Here is a 23,780-nt window from a genome sequence, read left to right on the forward strand (position 1 = left end):
AAGGCATGCGGGGTCCAGTCTCCCCAGTAAGCAAGATTGCAGTAACACTGGTCTGGCCACACGGGGAGTGCCCTCAGGGAGAGGAGAGCTTTCTCGCATTGCTTTCTCCAAACATCAAACAGCCTGCTGTACATCCATTCATCCAATTTAGGTTTGCGGGAGAGCTGGTAGCCTATCCCAGCTAAGCAAACTGGCGCAAGGCAGGGTACATCCTGGAAGGGACACCAGTCCATTGCAGGGCGCGCACACACACACACACACACACACACACACACACACACACACACACACCAGGGCCAGTTAATCTGTTAGTATATCTTTGGATTGTGGGTGGAACCCAGAGCACCGGGAGGAAACCCACACAAACACAAGAGAACATGCAAACTCCACACAGACAGCACACCAGGTCGGGAATTGAACCCAGGACCCCAGCGCTGGGAGGCGGCAATTCTAACCTCTGTGCCACCATCCAAATCCTACGTTAAGAAATAAAATCCTGAGCTCTTCTAGGAAGTTCTAACTGTGAAACTCCTAAAATACAAAAGTAAAATATTTAACTCTTAAGGAAACCTGAGTAGTTTCCTGCTGCAGCCGGAGACGTGGAGGCTGGCACGGTTCACTCATCACACTAATCCCTCCTGCCCTGCCCTGCTTTCACCTGACGGGACCGTCATTGACCCCGAAACATTGCCATGAAAAGGCACAATATAATATAACAGATGAAGGGCTTAAATACACGTCAGAGATTCAATGAAATGTTACCCAGGACAACAGACACAGCAATGCGATTCTGGCAGATTTAGAACCCCTCCACCAGCAGCACTTTAAATGACTGTCTTAACCAGCACCAGGCTGCAGCAGGTGTGGCCAGCAGTGCCTGCTCTCACTGTCGGAGCCAGGCCAGCCCTGAACCCTTCCTCGCGCACATGAGCTTAGCTGTTGGGATTCTTCTAAAAAAATGGAAGCAGCGTTTAAGATTAAAAAGGCACTTTCACATTGTTATATTGGTGACAGGAGAGTGACGAGAGTCTTCGTGAATTTTCAGTTATACTTTTAGAAAATTATCATCTTTTTCCATTATTGACAGAATTTCCTCTTTAAATGCAAGACTTTTAAATGAGCTAATATTTAATTATCATAAAGACCTTTATTTTAACAATCTTCTTATTGCTATTGTCTTATATGCTATATGCTTATGCTATATGTTTAGCACAGTGTGTTGAAGTCTTATCTCCCTGAAAGTGCTGTTTGACAGTCTATATGTTGAAAGAAAATTAAAACCTGAAAAGGCAAAGTATAAAAAAAAACACATTTTCTGGACTCTCTTTGTTTTTACAGCACAGTCTGTCTTACAGTTTTGACAGACAGGCAAACACCACTTTTCACTTAAAACACTGTCCTCCTCTTGCACCACAGTCTGCTTTTTAACAGAAAACAGAGGTGTTTACGAGGATAGAGAGAGCGTTCAGCCTTCACCAGTAAAGACACCGGTCAGCGTTTCTTATCTGTGTTTTCCTGGGCACATGTAGGTACAGACTGCACCGGCCACATGCCAGATACACACACACACACATCAGACCAACACAGCAGATACACACTGTAAGTGCACACTTAGACAGTACTGCTACATAGCCCACTAAACAAAACCCCAGAGGCAGTGAAAGCTGACCTAGAACAAATAGTGCTGACAATTATCTTAGGAGTTAACAGATCCGAGAGGATATCTTCCCAGATTTCTTCCTCAGAAATCTAGGAATACACACACACACACACACACACACAAGACACACATTATACAAGCAGCAACACAGCTGACCTTTAATGTCATGATTTATTAAAAGAAGTTAACACAGTAAAAGTTAAAAGTCGTTTTAAAAGAAGTAAAACAGTATAACGTTGCTAAAAAGTTTTTTTGTTAAAAAGTACACAAGGTTACGTGAGGTTTTTTTTTCAGAAACTGTTATCCTCATTCATATGCAGTAGAAAAATCACAGTGACAGTGAACAGGCACCTCTGTAACAGCCAAGCAGCAGGACAGACCAAGCCAGTACCAGCTGCATGGGCCTGACCACCACAGTGAAATTGAGCTAACCCACCCAGCCTGCTTCCGACAGCAAAAAACGGTCAACACCTCACCCCTCAGGCGTCTCAGGTCTTTTAATCACAGCCAAGCAAGGCAGGAATTTAAGGGCGATTTTCAGTTGTATAAAGAGTTTCACTTTATGTCGCGAATGCAGAGGTTATTTGCCAGGCCACTAAAGAAAAAAGAGAGTTTGGCCCCACCAGCAAAAGAAACGGGTTGGCGATTTCTACCTGAGCTCGCCAGGCTCGTGCGGGCACGGGCTGCACCTGACGGGAGGCACTTTGGAGGACGGGCAGGGCCCTCGCCGTGAAGGGGTTAAAGGCCTGAGGGCCTGCTTGCCTTACTAAACCACCAGCCTGAGTCAGGGTCAACAGCCAGGCATGAACCAGAGGGCACAAGGGGAAACGTGCAGATGTACATACCCAAAGAGATGTGGGGGTGTGGAACAAGCTGCCCAGCCACGCGGTCTCTGTTAAGAAACGGGCGGGCGAGATCCTTGGATCAATACTTAACGACTAGCAACCAAACGGGCTGAATGGCCTCTCCTCGTGTGTAACTGCCCTTCTGAGACCCCGAGCAGGTCTGCGGTTTCAACTTACCGGCAGAGTAGAGACCAAAGGCCAGCAGGCTTCACATACTGTATGGCATTGACGAGTAATGGCTGTAAAACGCACTGACGACTGTTCTGAAGGCTCAGGGGTGTGGTTTGTTATACTTTAGAGGAGAAAGAGGGTCTAGGTCAGAACTGTTCAACAGCTGGGCAGTGCTGTAGCCAGCTGGTGGGGGGGTATCGGGTCGATCTGAACCAGGCTGGTCTCTCTGCCCACCTGCTGGATACCCTGGGTCCCGCTGCAGGGGCTGGTGGGGGGGTTCTCGAGGTCGGCGAGGTCAGTGTTGGTCGGTTGGCGTCGCCTCGCTGGCGTCGAAGACCCCGTGGAAGCCGTAGGGCATGTCCACAGGCACCTCCGCGCGGCCCAGCTCGGTGAAGGTCCTGGCATCCAGCACCAGCAGGAAGGTGCCCTTTTCCTGGAAGAGCAGAACCAGACCTGAGATAGGCCCAAACCAGACCTGAGCCAGACCCGAGCCAGTTCTGAACCAGACCCGAGCCAGATTTGATCCAGACCCGAGCCAGATCTGATCCCGAGCCAGACCCGAGCCAGACCTCAATTAGACCCAAACCAGACCTGAGCCAGACCTGAGCCAGACAAAAAAACAGACCAGAGCCACACCAGAGCCACACCCAAGCCCGACCAGATCCAGACCCGAGCCAGACCACCCTGCAGCTCCCAGCTGGCAGCCCCACTGGAGCTCAGCAGTGTGAGCCTGGTCAGTACCTGGATGGGAGACTCCTGGGAAAGCTGAGGTTGCTGCTGGAAGAGGTGTTAGTGGGGCCAGTAGGGGGCGCTCACCCTGCGGTCTGTGTGGGTCCTAATGCCCCAGTATAGTGACGGGGACACTACACTGTAAAAAGGTGCCGTCCTACGGATGAGATGTGAAATCTTTTGGCTTCGACTCTCCTTGATCATTAAAAATCCCAAGGCGTTTCTCTAAAAGAGTAGGGGTGTAACGCCGGCGTCCTGGCAAATTTCCAATCATGGCCTCCTAAAAATCCCCATCTATGAATTGGCTTCATTACCCTGTTCTTCTCCCCACGACAGCACTATGGCTGCCGTCGCATCATCCAGGTGGGGGCTGCACACTGGTGGGGGTGGAGGGGATCCCCATGACCTGTAAAGAGCTTTGGGTGGAGTGTCCAGAAAAGAGCTCTAGAAGTGTAAGCGATTATTATTACCACAGCCAGACCCCAGTCAGACCAGTGCCAGAACTGAGCCAGACCTGAGCTGCTTCATTAAGGTGAGAATCAGAGCACAGGCTCCTCACCTGACAATGGGCAGAGCAGGGCAGTGAACAGAGGACACAGGCAGCCAAGAGGAGGGCTTCCCCCCCCTCGACTAGCTGTGCACCTCGACTCGTAGGTTTTCAACCAGCTGAGGAGCTCCCACTGAGAATCCTCTCGCTTTCCCTGGGCAGGAACACCACAGCTCACAGGCCACAACACAAACGCGGCGGATAAGCTTGGAAATCGCAGTTTCACACTTCAACAGGCTTTAAAACGTGGTTTTCCAGCTTCGTGACTGTGTAACCCACATAATACACAGCCAGGCTATTTCGCAGCTGAACCGAGAACAGAGAAAGCCTTCATTCTGTACTTGGAAACGCTGCCGGGCCACTTTCCTGAACGGCTCCACTGAAACATAACTTCGCCCTAACCCTCAGAGCTCAAACAGCAGGAACCATCCTTCTGTTTGGCCATGACAAGCGCGATCAAAAAATGAAATTATGGAAAGCCACAGTGCACTGGAAAAGTGCACTGAGTACATAAATAATGACTGATCATTAATCTATATATATAACACTTAAAAAACTGAATACTCACAAGCAAACGCTGAACACCTATCTGCTTTCTTTGTGCCTCTTTGGCCTTAAATTCCTACCCTGAGCACAGTGCGTTGCGCACCGTGTGAATGGTAACACAGGCCCGTCTCTGATCGTCCACAAGCACATTCTGCTCATTCAGCACCTTCAGGATCTTCAGAGGAGTTAACGCAAAGTCCCGTCTGGCCAAATCAGAGCTGAAGCACGAGCAGGCGGCTGGCTCGAACCCAGGGCCGAGCGCTGGATCCGAAGCCCCAGGAGCCGTGATCTGGAGTGGGGGACCGTGCGTCGCCCCGGGACTCGAGCAGATGTCCCACCCCGGCGCGTGGCGCAGAGGGCTCCGGCCCCTCCGCCCAGCCACATCGCGCCCGGACACAGCGAGCCACCCTGGGTGACAGGCTTCACAGGCCGCTCCTCCTCACCTGCCTGGGGGTGATCACCGCGGACAAAACCACTCCGTCGTCCTCCTCGGTGCCATCCGGGGCCGGGACGAAGACGGGCTCGGAGGGGAAGAAGCCAGGCTCTTTCCACACCTGCGGACTCACAAGACGGTGGTCACAGGCGGGGTGTGAGGGGCCCTGCGGCCCCTCAACACCCTGCGGCTGGGTTCTCTCACACAGGGCACTCAGGACTGCCGGCGGAGCCCTGTGCCGTACCGCTTACACACAAAGGCCCGATACACAAGAAGGGCCACAACCGCACTCTCACCTGAAGCTCAAAATGGTTTAAACAAGCTCAGCTGCAGAAAGGCCTGTATTCAGTCCACAGCAATCCACTGTCCAGGCGCACTGCTTTATGAAATGGCAGTAAAAGGACGCCCCTGGGCAATCAAAATAAAGCTTTCTAAGGGTGTATCGGAGCTGGCGGAGTTGCGCCAACTGACCTTCAGGTGTTTTGTCTGGATGTCCAACTTCAGCAGGGAGTCGCCCAGCAGGTGCCTGAAGCCGCAGCCGTAGAAGTAGCGGTACTTCCTGGTGTTGTAGCGGGCGTAGTTGATCTGCGGAAACTCCAGGCCTCCGTAGTCCAGCAGATCCGTGCCGTGGAGGTCCTCTGGGGTGCAGAAGATCTGGGGCGCACACAGGGCAGCCGGCGGCGCTCCATTAACCCCACCCCTTCCCCTCCGCGCCCTCGACTCGCCCTCGCACCCCCTCTCCCATGAATAAAATCAGCACCGTGAAAACGGGGTCTGGCTGCCAAGCTCCACCCCCGCCCTCGACAGCCACGCCCACCCAATCCGAAGCCCCTCCCTCTTCCACACCCCCTGGAGCGTGGCGGATCCGACTGACCCTCAAACCCTGATTATCATCTGTCTCTGCCTGTGCCTCAGAAAGCCCCTCTGAGCCCCAGCAGTCAACCCTGATGACGCCCACGCACGCCCTCTGCTGGTAAGCAATGTTCTCGTCCAGCGTGGGAGACAGACAGGCTGTCCTGCCGGGACCGAGAGGACACGCTGTGGGCCGGATCAGGCGATTATGGAAGCCTTCTCCGTGGACCTGAAGAAATCAAGCCCTGTCCCGCCACCCCCCAGCCCTCTCGGGGTACCTTGCCGTCGGAGAGCTTCACGGCCGTGGCGCGGGAGTCCGGCAGGGTGTTGAGGTCGTGGCCGGCGGGCGCGTCGGCCGCGACGGCGAGCGGCAGGACGAAGCGACGGGGGAAGGGTCGGCTCACGGCGTTGTACACCTGCCCCCCCGGGAGAGAGGAGGGGGAACGCAGCAGGTCAGGACAGCCCCGGAAGGGGACACGCCGTCAGAGCTCCAGGTGGCACGGACCGGCTCCCAGCCCATCTGGGGGTCTGGGTGAAATCGAAACGGCGACTCGCCCGCCAGACAAGATTCCCTACAACCCCGGTACCCGACGGCTTTGGAGAAGTAAAGAGGACACAAAGTCACACGCAAGTCCTGAGGTTAGCAGCGAGGTGCAATGTGGGCACCGCAGGGGGGACCCCCCCCCCTTCACGCCTTCCTCGTCTCGCCCAGCCCAGCCCTCACCTCATCCAGCGCCTCTCCGGACTTGCGCATGTGCTGGATCAGGAAGTCCCCGATGGTGCCGCCGTCGTCCGAGACGCACAGGTCCAGGACGATGAAGCCGTCCTGCTCGTAGGCGTTGATCTGGTGGAACATGGACAGGGCCCTGGCGTGGTACCGCACGGCGCTCAGCTGGGGGGCAGAGGAGAGGAGAGTTAGCGCCCCGCTCCCTTTACACGACGCCACGATCATCCCAGCGTCAGGGGACTCAGAGCACTTTGTCATCTCTGCCCGGACGTTCCGCAGTGACCCCAGGCACCGATCGCAGTCCGCAATGTCTTGGCATCTGTAAAAAGTTCGAGTAGGGGGCTGCGTCAGCATGCGTAGGCTGCAAAGGAACAAGTATAGGTTTATTCCATGCTGAAAAGAGAAGAAAAGAAACGTAACATTTCGGCTGTGGAGCCTCGGGCCTGCGGCTGGGAGGTTGCCAGTTCAAATCCCGCAGCTGGCAGAGGAATCCTACTGCAGTGGGCCCCTGTGCAAGGCCCTTAACCCCAACTGCTCCAGGGGTGCTGTACAATGGCAGACCCTGTGCTCTGATCCCAGGCTCTCTCCCTGTCTGTGTGTCTCATGGAGAGCAAGCTGGGGTCTGCGAAAAGATCATTCCTAATGCAAGAAATTGTAAAGGGTTAATAAAGTGATGTTATTATTCTTCGGGCCTGCGGGCCACACCTGCAGAAGCCTCCGCGGCCAAAACACTGTGTTTCTTTTCCTCTCCTTTCAGCAGGGAATAAACCTGTACTCGTTCCTCTGCGCAACGCCGTCTGCCTTGAAAACGCTTCTTTTGTTAACAACACGTCGCTGTGATTCTGACACAAATAACGCCTCGAGGGCAGGAAGCTACAAATCACTCGAAGAAACAAGTTGTTGACAAGAGTCAGGCAAGACTGGAAAGTTACGCAGCTGCAGGACAAGGGAGGGCAGCATGGAAACAGGGAGGCCTCTTGAATTGTCCTTTCTGCTACCTGGCGATAAAGAGAGGGAAAGAAAAAGAGAGGGAGTCGTTTTCTTCCTCTCACGCTGCTGTATAGTGCCTTGACCTATAAACAAAGGGGGCGCTCCTCGCTTCACCCCTGTGAGCCGGGACTCTGATCCTTTTTCACTGCTCTCCTGCAGGGGGGAGCCCTTCCTGGGCGTGTTAGTTGAGCAGCTGCTCCTCCAGCCGGGCCAACCCCCCCCCCCCCCCCCCGATCCGTCGTACGCATTCCGGGCTCTGAAGGGTCCTACCCATCTTCCCCGTGAGCCACGATTCCAGCCTCCCCCGTCGACAGCGCAAACACAGAAGCAGGCCAGCTCAGCCCCCCCAGGCCTGTCAGATCCTCTCTCGTCACGGGCACGATTCCTTTATCCGGCTGGGGGCCGGCCGGGAGGGTCAGGCCGAGAGAGCGGCACGCTCCAGTAACCCCCCGCCACAATAAAAGCCACCCGCTGCCCCTCTCCACGCCGGGCGCCGGGCTCCAGTCGCACTGGCAGAGCCGCCTGACCACGCATCACAGCGCTGGCCTGGTCACGTGACTCTCCTGTCACCGTTAGCTCCCCGCCACAAGACCGACGCCACCCGCGCGTCCACGTCAACAGCTCTGCTAACTCCGGGTTGATCCCCACTGGGAATTAGAGCTCTCCCACTGGTCTCCTTCCAGGGAAGAGCACGGAATATCCATCCGCTACTCCGCGCGAGCTGCCAGTCAGCAGCGATGCCAACCAAACCATCAGGAGCAACCTTGTCGCGAAAGGCGCTATATAAAAATAAATTGAATTGAATCATGGGCATCGCATCATTTTTTCCTAAGTGTCTGTGTTGTCGTCATCAAGAACAAGCTGAAAGACAGGAGATCTTTCACCCAAACAGCCCAGTCGAGCTGGTTTTTGATCCAAAGCAAGGCGTTCCCAAAACGGAGGCGTCACAGTCCTCGATATCTCGGAACCCGGACAGCATTTGCAACACCAGCTTGGAAAATTCGCTTCCGAAATCTCGTTCTCTCATCCGAGGGTCGATGACAGCACAGCGCTTGGCCCTTTTTTCCCCCATCCTCCCCCACGCCTCTGGCTACGCCTTTTCACGCTATTTATAGCAGCTGTCTGAACTCTCCTTCCGCCTCACTCACTCAGCAAGTGCTGTCAGCGGGCAAAATGTGACACTCCCTGCGCTGTACACAAGAGGAATTACTGAGACGAGAAAGTCAAGAGAGCAGTTCGGCATTCTCCAGGAGGTATTACTGCCCACTTCACTGGGCATGAGTTAGCTAGATACTCTGTGTTGCGTTTGAGTGGGAGTCCCGGCTCTGTGCTGAATCTACTTTTCAGGGACAACAGGAACCGCGTTTAGCTCCTGTGCAAAACAAACCAGCCCTTGCTTCCTTAGCAGCTACATCACCCTGCAGCCCCCAGCTGGCAGCCCCACTGGAGCTCAGCAGTGTGAGCCTGGCCAGTACCTGGGTGGGAGACTCCTGGGAAAGCTGAGGCTGCTGCTGGAAGAGGTGTTAGTGGGGCCAGCAGGGGGCGCTCACCCTGCGGTCTGTGTGGGTCCTAATGTCCCAGTATAGTGACGGGGACACTACACTGTAAAAAGGCGCCGTCCTTCAGATGGGACATAAAACAGAGGTCTTAACTCTCTGTGGTCATTAAAAATCCCAGGGTGTTTCTCAAAAAAAAAGTAGGGGTGCTACCCCGGTGTCCTGGCCAAATTCCCCCCTGGCCTTTCCCAGTCATGGCCTCCTAATAATCCCCATCTCTGAACTGGCTTCATCACTCTGCTCTCCTCCCCACTGAGAGCTGGTGTGTGGGGAGAGGACTGGAGCATCATCCAGGTGGGGCTGCACACTGGTGGGGGTGGAGGGGATCCCCATGACCTGTAAAGAGCTCTGAGTGGAGGGTCCAGAAAGGCGCTATATAAACAATTATCATTACTGTTCAGTGGCAGGACAGGAGCTGCACGGTCCTGCCCTGAGGACATCCCCGGCCCGGCCCCCCTCACCTCGCCAGTGCGTTTGTTGCACACGTGGAACACCGTGTCCCGGTCGGGCTCCCAGAGGATGCCCTTGCTCAGCACCCTGCCTCGGACCCTGCTCGTCATGATCGCCAGCAGGTCCAGCCTGATGGGCTGCTCGATGAACACGACGTAGTTCTCCGACATGGCTGGAACGACAAGGGCCGGCCCCGTCAGCGCCCCAACCTGCGCCCCGCCCTGCGCCCCGTCAGCGCCCCAACCTGTGCCCCGCCCTGCTCCCCGCTCAGCACCCCAACCTGCGCCCCGTCAGCGCCCCAACCTGCGCCCCGCCCTGCTCCCCGCTCAGCACCCCAACCTGCACCCCGTCAGCGCCCCAACCTGCACCCCGTCAGCGCCCCAACCTGCACCCCGCCCCGCTCCCTGCTCAGCACCCCAACCTGCGCCCCGTCAGCGCCCCAACCTGCGCCCCGCCCCGCTCCCTGCTCAGCACCCCAACCTGCGCCCCGTCAGCGCCCCAACCTGCACCCCGTCAGCGCCCCAACCTGCACCCCGCCCCGCTCCCCAACCTGCGCCCCACCCTGCGCCCCGCTCAGCGCCCCAATTTGCGCCCCATCAGTGCCCCAACCTGCACCCCGCCCCGCTCCCCGCTCAGCGCCCCAACCTGCGCCCCGTCAGCGCCCCAACCTGCGCCCCGCCCCGCTCCCTGCTCAGCACCCCAACCTGCACCCCGTCAGCGCCCCAACCTGCGCCCCGTCAGCACCCCGCCCTGCGCCCCGTCAGCACCCCAACCTGCGCCCCGCCCTGCTCCCTGCTCAGCACCCCAACTTGCACCCCGTCAGCACCCCAACCTGCGCCCCGCCCCGCTCCTCAACCTGCGCCCCGCCCTGCGCCCCGTCAGCACCCCAACCTGCGCCCTGCCCTGCTCCCCGCTCAGCGCCCCAACCTGCACCCCGTCAGTGCCCCAACCTGCGCCCCGTCAGCACCCCAACCTGCGCCCTGCCCCGCTCCCCGCTCAGCGCCCCAACCTGTGCCCCGCCCCGCTCCCCAACCTGCGCCCCGTCAGTGCCCCGCCCTGCGCCCCGTCAGTGCCCCGCCCTGCGCCCTGCCCTGCTCTCCGCTCAGTGCCCCCCCCTGCTCCCCGCCCCCCTGCTCAGCGCCCCGCCCTGCTCTCCGCTCAGTGCCCCCCCCTGCTCCCTGGCCCCTGCTCAGTGCCCCCCCCTGCTCCCCGCTCCCCTGCTCAGCGCCCCGCCCTGCTCTCCGCTCACCGAAGCTGTGGTAGTAGGAGGGCCTCGCCTTGTCCGCGGCGGGAATGGAGCACAGCACCCGCGCCCCCTCCAGGGCCTCGTCCTGCCCGCCCTTCAGCGCGGGCACCTGGATGATGTTGTAGAAGGAACCTGCAACGACGCACGGGCAGCTGGAGAAGGTTTCCGACCGTGTGGGCCCTGAGCAAACATCTGCGGCCCTTTAGGTTTTATCAAGAAAAAAACCCCCAAGTCTCTAATTGCGTGAAACAATGGGTGTGGCACGGGGCGGGGGGGGGGGGGGGGAGGGGGCGTGTCCAGTGTGGAGGCGGAGCCCGGGATGCATTGCCGTGGCAACCACAGCTGCCCTGGCTGATGAGAAACAAGCCGCAGCTGTGAGGACCCTTCAGACACACTGAGCACGAGCAGACCCCCGCAAGGGGAGAACCTTCCAGCGACAGTCCCGGAGGGGTGTGTGGAGAGGGCGTTAAGGCCGCGTTTTCCGGGACGGGTTGAGCTCTCCTTTTGTTGTGGCCTTGAGCTCCCTGAGCTCCTCCAGACCGGACCCCGAAAACAGGGATCCGGATCCCGCTGTGCCGAGCGGTGGCTTTCTCCCCCCAGGCTGGACCCCGTCAGACAGCGTGCTGTTCCAATGGGATGATCCGATAACACCTCCACGAGCCCCAGGCGCTCCCAAGCTGTGTCTGGGGTTCGCAGTCTGTATCACGCTTCACCTGTCCCGTCTTTGGCTTTGCGGTTTCCACACACTCTACTGTCCCTCATCTAGCTCGTGCTCGCCGCCGGAAGCTTTAAGAGGGACTGAGGACAGTGTGCGAGTCTTGCCAGAGTCGCTACTTGCCCCCCTCACTGGCAGAAAAGCCTCATCGGTTCCGTGGGCCCCATAACTTCCCAGAGGCCGAGATCCGGCAACCGACGTCAACCTGCCCTGCTCACACGGCCTCAGTGGCGCGACAGACAGCGGCATACCGCTGGTATCAGAAACAGATTATGTGTCCTGACCCCCACGTTCTGCAACCAGCATTCCTCGGGCATTCCTCACTGCGCCCTTCTGTCCTGACACCTTAATAAAAGAGTTGCATTGTTCTGGCAGAGGGTGCAGTGAGGATTACATCGCAAATCTGCTACTTAACTCCGAAAAGAATGCAATTTTAGTGCCAGCTACGGTTTGGTCTCCTTGGTTGGCGTTCCTTGCGTGGCTAAATGGCCTCGCCGCTTAGAGAGATGTCCAGCAATCCCATGTCTGAGCCCACCCCTGCTATCATCAGGTCAAGGACGCAAATCTTTCATATGTATCAGGGTGCGGCTTAACCATCTGTGGCACTGCGTTAAAGGGGGCCTTATTATCACAAGCCAGCGCGGTCACTGGAGCGCACCGCTGTCGAGGAAGCAAACTATAAAACTTTGGAAATGATTACCTAGATAAAAATAAACCTAACCCCAAAACAAAATGAACTCCATCAATTGAATATTGGAAACATAATGCATTATCACTCTATTAACTGTCCTGAACCGGCTGTTTACCATCAAGAGAATTGCTAGGGCTTCAATTCCAATCCACAGGAAAATGAATGTAAATTAAACGTTTCCTCCAAGGTCACTTCACGTTATGAATGTTTATTACTATTGGCAGGCTATTATTAAGCATAACTGTGCACGTGTACAGTATGTGGTTTGTGCAGGACACTGCCTACTAGGATTTTGAAGCAGTGGGGTGGACTGTGTTCTGCGGGAGTTCTGTTCAAAAGTACAGCCCTTCAGTTCTTAAACCCTAGAGCAGAGAAGAGTAATGCATCCGTTTGGTCCCAGGAACCAGACTGTTGCCAGAACGGCAATACCTCTTTTTTTTAGCAACATGACCAAAACTGAACACAGTGCTCTCAACAAGGGCATGCTTTTAACATAAAGCCCCTCAGTTAAATTATCAAGACACAGTACGACGCCGGCTGTGACTCACCTTGCTTGCTGTAGGAGTTGCCCATGTTGTAGGCTGTGCCATCAGGGTCGTAGTGGGGGTGGGCTGTGGCCCCATTGACAGCGATGAACTTGCTCCAGTCCACCTGGACACACACACACAAGCTGTCAGACTCCACCTTGACCCCCGACAGGTGCAATATGTAACGAACAGTTCTTTCCGGACCCTATGCGGACGACACAATCTGAAGAAGTGGGGGAACACTAGGGAAACGTCATGCAGGAATACGGGGCTGAAGACAGGGGGGCGTGTCCAAGGTGCGCTGGTGCACGGGGAAGGTGTGGCCGAGGCGAACAATCCGAGAGAGTAGTCCTTAGGGATAATCCAAAACGCAAGGGTAAGTCCAAAACCAGGAGATCCATCAGAACAAGATAAAAACCACGAAGGCCGGGTCGGAACCGGCGGACGGGGAACAGGAACGGGAACAGAGGTTAAAACCTTAACGGGACCAGGAGCTTCCAGGTCCCGGACTCGCACGATATGGAAATCAGATGCAGAGCCCGGATGAGCGTCAGCGCCTGGCTTTTAAGGTGGGCTGGGAATAGGGAACAGGTGCAGAGAATAAAGTCTTAGTGAAAGGGCTGGAGCACCCTTAAGGAGGGGGGACTATAGTCGTGACAGTACGCCCCTCCTTTTCAGGGCGGCTCCGAAGCCCTAAGAAAAAAAAAGGGGAGAAAAAAAAAAACTGATGGAATCCAGGCTGCCAGGGTGCCGTCCGCGGGGTCCAGGTGTTGGCTCTGCATTCTGTAACGAACAGTTCTTTCCGGACCCTATGCGGACGACACAGTCCGACGGAGTGGGGAAACACTGGGGAAAACGTCATGCAGGAAAACGGGGCTGAAGACAAGGGGGCGTGTCCAAGGTGCGCTGGTGCAAGGGGGAGGCGTGGCGTGGCCGAGGCGAACAATCCCAAAGAGTAATCCATAGAGTATCCAAAACATGAAGGTAAGTCCAAAACCAGGAGATCCATCAGAGGAAGGAATTAAAAACCACGAAGGCCGGGTCGGAACCGGCGGACGGGGAACAGGAACGGGAACAGAGGTTAAAACCTTAACGGGACCAGGCGCTTCCAGGTCCCGGACTCGCACGATATGGAAATCAGATGCAGAGCCCGGATGAGCGTCAGCGCCTGGCTTTTAAGGTGGGCTGGGAATAGGGAACAGGTGCAGAGAATAAAGTCTTAGTGAAAGGGCTGGAGCACCCTTAAGGAGGGGGGACTATAGTCGTGACACAATAACGCGCCTGAGGTGTCACCGTTCCCAGTCGCGGTCTTACAGAGAGAAAGGACTTGGGTTTCTGGCGGACGCAGCTCTCAGTGAACTGACCTTCATCTTTCCTCAAGCGATCTGGATGTGAAAGTGCTCTGCAGATGATCGGGTCAAAGTTTCAAAAAGAATTCATTCATTAAAAGATACTCCTGATGGCCAAAACGTTTCCATTGGACAGTATATCCCAGAGGGGTTGGGCAGCCAGAGGACCTTGGACCCCCAGAGGTTTCTTTTCTCCTTACAGAGGGGTTTTTGGCTCCTCTCCTCCGTGGTCTCCTGGCTTTTTCGCTTTCTGGATTGTAACGTCCTGTACTGTCACACAGCTTTGTTAAGCGCCTTGGGGCAACCTTGTTGTGAAAGGCGCTATATAAAAATAAATTGAACTGAACTGGATATATCCTGGCGGAAAGGAGCGATTGCAGGTGGTGCAGTGTGGGATGCCATGATAAAAGCAGAGTGACGTGATGGAAAACACTGTTTGGATAACTAAGCCAGGCGGCTGTAACAGCAAAGCCAGCTGGTTGCTGGGCATGAGCAGGTCAGCCTGTGCCCACCTGCTGCACCTCGCTCTTCCTGTACGGCAGGGGGGCCGAGTCGGGTCAGTACCGTCCTTTGGACGAGACGTAAAACAGAGGTCCTGACTCTCTGTGGTCATTAAAAATCCCAGGGCGTTTCTCGAAAAGAGTAGGGGTGTAACCCCTGCGTCCTGGCCAAATTTCCCCCTGGCCTTTACCAATCATGGCCTCCTAATAATCCCCATCTCTGAACTGGCTTCATCACTCTGCTCTCCTCCCCACTGAGAGCTGGTGTGTGGGGAGAGGACTGGAGCATCATCCAGGTGGGGCTGCACACTGGTGGGGGTGGAGGGGATCCCCATGACCTGTAAAGCGCCTTGAGTGGAGTGTCCAGAAAAGCGCTATATAAGTGTAAGCAATTATTAATTATTATTATTATTATTATTACCTTCTCCTTCGTCTCCAAGCTCTCTGGATCCACCCTGCGCATGAAGTTGGTCTCGGTGCTGACGTAGTAATCGCCCTTGTACCGGACGAAGTTCACGCTGGCGTTGTCCGTGGGCGCTGAGGGCGGACCAGAGAGAGGGTGGCAGGCAGGGCAGCGCCATCGTCACCCCCTTTTTACCCCCCTCCCTCCCCCCCCCCATCTCCGCGGGGCAGGGCCTACAGGCAGAACCTGAAATTCTGCCTCCGCGGCCCCTTCTGGAACGACATGCGCTCGGCACACGTGCTTTCCTGCGAGGCTGGCTCCGGGCCAGCACACCCGGGCTTCAGAAGAAAAGCTCCCAGGTTCTCAGGAGGAGCAACGCTGGGGTTTGACAGATCACGCTGCAGGCCTGCAAAGCACAGCTAAGCTCAGTGCGCAGGCACAAGCCGAGTCCCACTAGAAAAGCAGGTCATTTTACGGGGCGGAGCGGTGTCTCTGTGGCTCAGGATCTGCGCCTGTGGCTGGGAGGTTGCCGGTTCGAATCCCGCGGCCGGCAGAGGAATCCTACTCTGTTGGGCCCCTGAGCAAGGCCCTGAACCCCAACTGCTCCAGGGGCGCCGTATAAATGGCTGACCCTGCGCTCTGACCCCAGGCTTCTCTCCCTGTCTGTGTGTCTCATGGAGAGCGAGCTGGGGTCTGCGAAAAGATAAATTCCTAATACAAGAAATTGTATATGGCGAATAAAGTGATCTTATCTTATCAACTCTGTCTCACCTGCTGCCAGCGCCCAGAAGACTCGCCAACCCCCCGACTACGTTTAAGTCGCTGTGATGCCAGTGTCCAGCGTCACTGCCCGACCACGGAGGCCGGCTGCTCACCTGGCATTTCGAAACGGGACAGGAAGCGCTGGAAGATGCTCTTGCAGGGGTCAGGCATGGCCAGGGTCCCGAACTCGGACACCACGATGCGGTTGTGCTCGCTGTTGGCGCAGTACGAGTCGCTGCGCAGGAACCTGCTCCTGTACGTCGCCGTGCCGCCCTCGATCTTAAACTGGTGCATCAGCGCCATCCCGTCAAACCAGTGGTTGTACCTGGGGAAGAACGAAGCACCTGTACAGCAGAGCCACCTCCCCGTCCGTCTGTCACACGCCCCCCTCACAGGCTCTGTCTTCCCTGGATCTCCATTCCCAGCCGATAAGGCCAGCAGCCATATCACCCTGCAGCTCCCAGCTGGCAGCCCCCCTGGAGCTCAGCAGGTGTGAGCCTGGCCAGTACCTGGATGGGAGACTCCTGGGAAAGCTGAGGTTGCTGCTGGAAGAGGTGTTAGTGGGGCCAGTAGGGGGCGCTCACCCTGCGGTCTGTGTGGGTCCTAATGCCCCAGTATAGTAACGGGGACACTACACTGTAAAAAGGCGCCGTCCTTTCGGATGAGACGTAAAACCGGGGTCCTGACTCTCTGTGGTCATTAAAAATCCCAGGGTGTTTCTTGAAAAGAGTAGGGGTGTTACCGCAGTGTCCTGGCCAAAATTCCCCCTGGCCTTTCCCAGTCATGGCCTCCTAATAATCCCCATCTCTGAACTGGCTTCATCACTCTGCTCTCCTCCCCACTGAGAGCTGGTGTGTGGGGAGAGGACTGGAGCATCATCCAGGTGGGGCTGCACACTGGTGGGGGTGGAGGGGATCCCCATGACCTGTAAAGAGCTTTGAGTGGGGTGTCCAGAAAAGCGCTATATAAGTGTAATTATCATTAATTATTCCAGGAGGCAGTGAGGGTGGGTGCCCTGGTAAAAAGCCAACCCAGTGACATGCACCCTAACCCTGTGGCAATGCGTCTCCCAGTCAGACTCTGTGAAGAACAGGCAGCCTGACCCCGTGGATGTTCAAGCAGGGAGCTGCGTCAGCAGGCGTGGGCTGTGAAGGAACAGGGAAAGGTTTATTCCCTGCTGGAAGTTAAGGAAAGGAACAGTTTCCCGCACACCTGAAGATGGTCCCACAGCTGAAACGTTGTCTTTCCTGACCTTTCAGCACAGAATGAACCATTCAGTACCTGTTCCTCTGTCCCAGCAGCGAACGGCACACCCCAGTCAGTAGTGTACGCCCTGCCCTGTCCCAGCCGGCTCGCCCGCCCCACTCACTCGTGGTTGCCGAACTCGAACTTGCCCGGCCCGTTGCGGAGGAAGTTGCCGCGGACCCAGGCCGGGATCTGGCCCTGCACTCGCGCGCCGATGGGCTCCGGCATCTCCTCCACCGTACGCACCAGCGGCGCGATGTACTCCAGGCCGCGCACCGAGCTGAAGCACCGGGCCTCCTGCCGGGGGGGGGCAGGCCAGAGCCTGCTGAGACCTGCGGAGAGAGGGGAGGGGCTCAGGTGAGCGAGCTGTGCTGGCACCAGGCCATCAGAGACCCTGCCCTCAGCATGCTGGGAGTGAGGCGTGCTGGCACCAGGCCATCAGAGACCCTGCCCTCAGCATGCTGGGAGTGAGGTGTGCTGGCACCAGGCCATCAGAGACCCTGCCCTCAGCATGCTGGGAGTGAGGTGTGCTGGCACCATGTGATCAGAGACCCTGCCCTCAGCATGCTGGGAGTTTGAGGTGTGCTGGCACCATTTGATCAGAGACCCTGCCCTCAGCATGCTGGGAGTGAGGTGTGCTGGCACCATGTGATCAGAGACCCTGCCCTCAGCATGCTGGGAGTTTGAGGTGTGCTGGCACCATTTGATCAGAGACCCTGCCCTCAGCATGCTGGGAGTGAGGTGTGCTGGCACCATGTGATCAGAGACCCTGCCCTCAGCATGCTGGGAGTGAGGCGTGCTGGCACCATGTGATCAGAGACCCTGCCCTCAGCATGCTGGGAGTGCCAGGTGTGCTGGCACCAGGCCATCAGAGACCCTGCCCTCAGCATGCTGGGAGTGAGGCGTGCTGGCACCAGGCCATCAGAGACCCTGCCCTCAGCATGCTGGGAGTGAGGCGTGCTGGCACCAGGCCATCAGAGACCCTGCCCTCAGCATGCTGGGAGTGAGGTGTGCTGGCACCAGGCCATCAGAGACCCTGCCCTCAGCATGCTGGGAGTGAGGTGTGCTGGCACCATGTGATCAGAGACCCTGCCCTCAGCATGCTGGGAGTTTGAGGTGTGCTGGCACCATTTGATCAGAGACCCTGCCCTCAGCATGCTGGGAGTGAGGTGTGCTGGCACCATGTGATCAGAGACCCTGCCCTCAGCATGCTGGGAGTTTGAGGTGTGCTGGCACCATTTGATCAGAGACCCTGCCCTCAGCATGCTGGGAGTGAGGTGTGCTGGCACCATGTGATCAGAGACCCTGCCCTCAGCATGCTGGGAGTGAGGCGTGCTGGCACCATGTGATCAGAGACCCTGCCCTCAGCATGCTGGGAGTGAGGCGTGCTGGCACCATGTGATCAGAGACCCTGCCCTCAGCATGCTGGGAGTGCCAGGTGTGCTGGCACCAGGCCATCAGAGACCCTGCCCTCAGCATGCTGGGAGTGAGACGTGCTGGCACCATGCGAAAAAAACAGCCGTGTCCCAGACATACACTCCAACACCCTGACACATTTAGAACGATCACAGGCAAGCTGAACCTTTAAGAAAAGTCATTTAACCTGACGGGTGTGGTCTAACTGAGATGATCTTTTCAGGTACTCATTGCTTTACAGCTCTTTCTGTTTACTGCTAAACCAGGAAACGCACAGCTTGTCATTAACCTTAACAGCACTTTGGACTGTTTCACAGTTATGGAGCAATTCAGAACAGAGATATCCCTGCTTTCAGACCAGGAAGCTCAAGACGGTTCTTATGCACTTCACTTGACAACTATGCTTCATTCTGAGACACACAAGCAATGCACTTTATATAGAAACTACACCTAGTGGCGCAGGTTCAATGCATTTGACTTTAAAATGACAACTTATTCTCAAACAGACTTGTGCACAAAAGCTGTGTCTTAGGACAAACTGCTGCACGCTGATGCAAAATGCTGAGCCCTCTTAAATAACTAAGAAACAGAATCTTTAGTCACGGTGCTATCGAGTTTGTCATCCAGAGTCCCTCCGAGAACCGAGATCTACACGAGATCCGATTGCTCGCGCTTCACGTATTTGATCGTTAAGGTCTGAAGCCGAGGCTTTTAAATGCAGATCTTTCCATTTTCGACTGCATCCAAGAACGAAGTGACTTCAGCGATCTTCCTTTGTGCTGATCTCAGCAGAAATCAGAAATAAAAAACACCCCGCACTTACTTCTCCCTAGTTTTAACATGCTCTCGGGCGCGTCGAGTTCGGACACTGGGGTTTCAGCCGGCTGTCCTGGAAGCCAGCAAGACGGGGACTGATTTTATAGAGCTCCTTCAGGGTGATCCCGGGGGGGAGGACCTCAGGAAAATCCCACCCTGGCTCACATGTCTTGTTATCTTCTTGTTACTGTACTGTAAGTGGAAGGCGGGTCCTGCCCCGCGCCTGTTGATCGGCTCCGGCGACCCCACGAATTTGGACGCGACATGGCCACTGCGGTTACGAGATGGACGGGTTAGGGTTTTCAAAAAAGGATAAAAAAAAATAAAGCTTCTAGTTTCTGCTTTCATTTCCCGTTGTCTGAGGCCAAGTGGGGTTTCTCGACGGCGGAGGAGCGCAGGAAAGGACCGTGGCTCCTGTACGGGACGACCGCAGGTTCAGAGCCAGGGCTGGCAAAGGAGACGTGGTCTACAGCCAAGTGGGGAAGCACGGAGGGAGTCTCGTATTGTGCAAACCCAGCGCCAACAGCCACTCAGGAAAGTGAACCGACTGAGAAGGGACAATCACCTGCTGAAGAACTTCTAGAATTTACCGGAGATCTATGTTATGTCAGAGTTGTACTTGTTGTAAGATTGGTATACATTGTGGGGGGGGGGGAAGTTTATTTTGTAAAAAAAAAACAGTGTTTTCCGACTGCGGGAGGAAACCGGGGCACCTGGAGAAAACCCACGGGGAACATGCAGACTCCACACAGACAGTATTCCAGGGCCCTGAGTGCTGTAAAGTCTGCTTGGAACAGAGGAATGCCCGTAGGGGGTTTGTTTCATTTGTCTGTGAAACGGAAGCTGCAGGACACAAGTGAAAACCGTATGGAAGTAAAGTTTACAACCAAGAACCAGAGGCACTTCTTTACACAAAGAGTGGTGGGAGTGTTGACCAAAACTGACACCCTGGTTTCTTTCAAGCAGCAGCTGGATGAGCTTCTGGGACCAATTAGCTACTAATGACTAAGCCGTGGGCTGAACGGATGCTCTCTCTCTTTTGCAAGCTTTCTTAAGTTTCCCATTTAAACACCCAATTTGAAAATCCTGTTCCGCATTATGAAATTTATTCTTCGGTAGTGTTGGGGGAGGCCGATTTCTGAACCAGTCTTAAGAAACCACACCTCAAGAAAGTCAAGGACACTTGGACGTGTGGATTTATCAATGTTCTGCTTGTTTAGATATCCAGGCTATCGATAATGGAAGTAAGAATGAGCCATCTCACCCGCCTCCCTTAATCCTTCCTTAGTGCAACACCGCATGCAGCAGGTTCAGGGTTCGACACCCGCCGTCTCAGTGAAGCACCGCCGCTTCATGTGTGCAGGAACTAGCGGTAAAAGATTGGCTTTTCTGAAAGTTCTGAATGATTTGTACTCGTTTTCCAGACTGAGAGTTAACCAGCAGAAAACACTAGGCTGGTTGGTAAAATGTTAGGCGCAGCAGATCGGGGGAGAGGAGAGAAAGTTCTGGAGCCGTGGGGTGAAGAGGGAAGATTAGCCAGGGTGACCAGACGTCCTCTTTTTGAGACCTAAAACATCGGTCCGACCGGGCTTTAGAAAATTCTTAAAATTGTCACAAACAGAAACCGTGTTTTTGCTCGTTACTCAGACTGTGTAAACAAGCAGCCATATTTCCGTTTGGTCCACGCGTTACCGGTAGACGTTTTGAACTCGCACGCAGCGCAGCTTGAAAGGGGTTTTTGCGCGTGTAGCTGTTTTCATGGCCATGAGAAATAACAATGTGTAACTTGTTTCGTTATATTTCCAAAAATGTTTTGTGAAAATGTATCATTTTCGCCACCAAAGCTACAATGTCTTCATTTTTTTTTCCTCAGACGTCAAGACTCGTGTTGTGTTAAAAGGGGAAAAAAAAACAACAACTTGATGTTTAAAATAGGGCTAGATTTTTTGTTTTGTTTTTTCCTTGTTTGCCATTATGGGGGAGAAATAGCAGCCCTGCAACTGTTTAAAGGTTTACTAAGAAGTTTAATAAAAACTAGAGTTTTTATTTTTTTTGATGAGAAAAAGTAATAAAGACGCATTACTTTGAGGGCATGTGTCGAGTGTCGATTATCCCCCACCGGCTCCCCCATTCTCTTTTTTGAAAACTAAACTATGGTCCCCCTGTATTAGCACAGCGCCAGGGTGCCATTGAGCCACAACGACTGAGGAAACACATGCAGGACAGGCCAAGCAGGAAATCTGGGGCTCGACAGATGTCACATGTCGAACACAGGTTCGACAGCCCTCCATTCTCCTTCACAGATATTCGGTATTCAGAACACCAGGCTTTTGACTTCCAGAGGATGTGAGAAAATAAATCAGACACAGCTCTAGGGGTGCCTGGAGCCCTTTTCAGAGCCCAGGCCATTGGGGTTCCCTGGAAGAAAGTCGGGGGTATTTACGGAAAGCTTGAACTACCTCAGCCAAGGCACTGAAAAAAGCCACTCCTTTATTTTGCAGCTCTGGAATGATGAAATCCCTAAATAAATTCTACAAGTATGCTATCACGATATCTCGTGTCTAGCAGCATATCTCAATCTAGCAATGGGTCTTTGTATCTGTAAGAGTAGTACCTGTAACAGTTAATAATAATAATTGCTCACACTTATATAGTGTTATATTTTCTGGACACTCCACTCAAAGCTACAATCAGAGTGATGAAGCCAGTTCAGAGATGGGGGTTATTAGGAGGCCATGATTGGTAAGGGCCAATGGGAAATTTGGCCAGGACACTGGGGTAACACCCCTACTCTTTTCAAGAAACGCCCTGGGATTTTTAATGACCACAGAGAGTCAGGACCTCGGTTTTGCATCTCATCCGAAGGACGGCACCTTTTTACAGTACAGTGTCCCCGTCACTATACTGGGGCATTAGGACCCACACTGACTGCAGGGTGAGCGCCCCCTACTGGTCCCACTAACACCTCTTCCAGCAGCAGCCTCGGCTTTCCCAGCAGTCTCCCATCCAGGTACTGGCCAGGCTCACACCTGCTGAGCTCCAGGGGGGGGCTGCCAGCTGGGAGCTGCAGGGTGGCATGGCTGCTGGCTGCAGTGGGGGGGGAATCTGAGGGCTTAACCCCAAAGTCAGGCACACAGAACAATCATGAAAGATCTCACTTTCTTCCGCACCCGGGTTTCTCAGACAGCCCATGAAGCTGGAGCTGTGATCACTGTGGGGGGGGGTGGATAAAGGAACTGAATCTCTTTAGTGGGGAGGACACAACGCTGAATAACTCACACACTCACTCCGATCTCGGCATGCGTGCAGCACGTTTGGCAAGGTCCCCGATAAAACATATAAAAAGCACATAAAGGAATCATCTCGGGGAACGACCCAGCACAGCAATGGAGAGAACTGTGCAAGAGAACTGCACAGCTTTATTTGGACAACATAACCGGTCAAACAGTTTGTGTTAGCAATTGGCTTCACTTTATACTCAATGGATCCTAAAGAGCGGTACAAAGTCACTGCTGTCCCTAGCATGTGGCTTGCCAACAAACACAAGAGCTGTGAGGTGGCTTAGTGTCTGCCTGGCACTGCTGGGGCCCTGGGTTCAGTTCCAGACCTGGGGTGCTGTCTGTGTGGAGTTTGCATGTTCTCCTCGTGTTTGTGTGGGCTTCTTCCCACAGTCCGAAGACATACAGGTAGGTTAACTGGCTTCTGGGAACAATCAGCCCTGGTGTGTGTGAGTGTGTGTGTTTGTGCGGCTGGTGACGGACTGGCGATCTGTCCAGACAGACTCCCCTGCAACCCTGAACTGGGGAAGCATTTAGTAATCGGATGGATGGATAAGACCCACGAGCTGTTTGTCAGATCTTGCGAAGCATCTGGCCCTACTCTCCCCACGCTGGGGTGTCCAGCAGCAAGAGCTGTGCCCCCCCCAGACTGATCAGTGTCTCCCCGAAAGTGCCAAACGCATCTCAGCCCCTAGAGGTGCACCAGCTGGATACGAATAATGCAGAGACCAGTCAGCGGCTCGAGCTGCATCTCTGTGACGTCTGCCACCTGTCAGGAGGAACGAGCTCACGTCTGCCAGACACACAACACACAGGGCCCTGCCGTGAAGCCCAGCTTACCTGGGGCACCCTGCAGTACTGCCGAGAAGAGAGACATGGCGTGGTCTGCGTGCGCGGCGCTCTGGAGCAGCGAGACTCGTCCGATGGATGGGGAGCGTTACAGTGGCGCAGCGGCTGGGACTCATACAGTATGTGTCTGATCCCAGCCTCACGTGCGGCTTATGGAATAGATGTCAAAATAAAAGTCTCCTCTCGGCGTGAGGGGGCATCGGCCAGTTGGCGTTTAGAGAAAGAAAATCTGATCCTGCCCTGGAGGCTCTTTGTGTGGGCTTCATTCCTGAGCTCAGATACACACACCAGATATACACACCAGATACCACAGATACATACCAGATATATACACACAGATACCACAGATACACCCCTGATATATACAGGTACACACATATACCACATATACCACTGATACCACATATACAGAGACACACACCAATACACACATATACCACAGAGACCACATATACACACCGGAAACACCCCTGATAT

General features: G+C 54.9%; 1 protein-coding gene across 1 annotated transcript; it reads right to left on the reverse strand.

Moving 5' to 3' along the window:
- Positions 1–1,815: 1,815 nt before the first annotated feature.
- Positions 1,816–19,376, reverse strand: LOC148816664 (carotenoid-cleaving dioxygenase, mitochondrial-like). The gene is made up of 12 exons (XM_088940174.1): positions 19,184–19,376; positions 17,069–17,276; positions 15,813–16,024; positions 14,956–15,071; positions 12,707–12,809; positions 10,756–10,884; positions 9,518–9,678; positions 6,508–6,675; positions 6,062–6,199; positions 5,403–5,585; positions 4,942–5,052; positions 1,816–3,109 (listed from the first exon to the last, which is right to left on the reverse strand). The coding sequence occupies exons 1-12, from the start codon at positions 19,200–19,202 to the stop codon at positions 2,972–2,974; spliced, it is 1,686 nt and encodes a 561-aa protein (XP_088796300.1). The 5' UTR covers positions 19,203–19,376; the 3' UTR covers positions 1,816–2,971.
- Positions 19,377–23,780: the final 4,404 nt, after the last annotated feature.

Source organism: Atractosteus spatula, chromosome 22, assembly GCF_055471065.1.
Source record: "Atractosteus spatula isolate fAtrSpa1 chromosome 22, fAtrSpa1.hap1, whole genome shotgun sequence".
Taxonomy (NCBI): domain Eukaryota; kingdom Metazoa; phylum Chordata; class Actinopteri; order Semionotiformes; family Lepisosteidae; genus Atractosteus; species Atractosteus spatula.

Coding starts and splice junctions, on each gene's coding strand:
- LOC148816664 (XM_088940174.1), bottom strand. Junction 15,072..15,812: donor GTCCCGTTTCGAAATGCCAG/GTGAGCAGCCGG, acceptor GTCCGCCCTCAG/CGCCCACGGACAACGCCAGC. Junction 10,885..12,706: donor CAACTCCTACAGCAAGCAAG/GTGAGTCACAGC, acceptor GCGTCGTTGCAG/GTTCCTTCTACAACATCATC.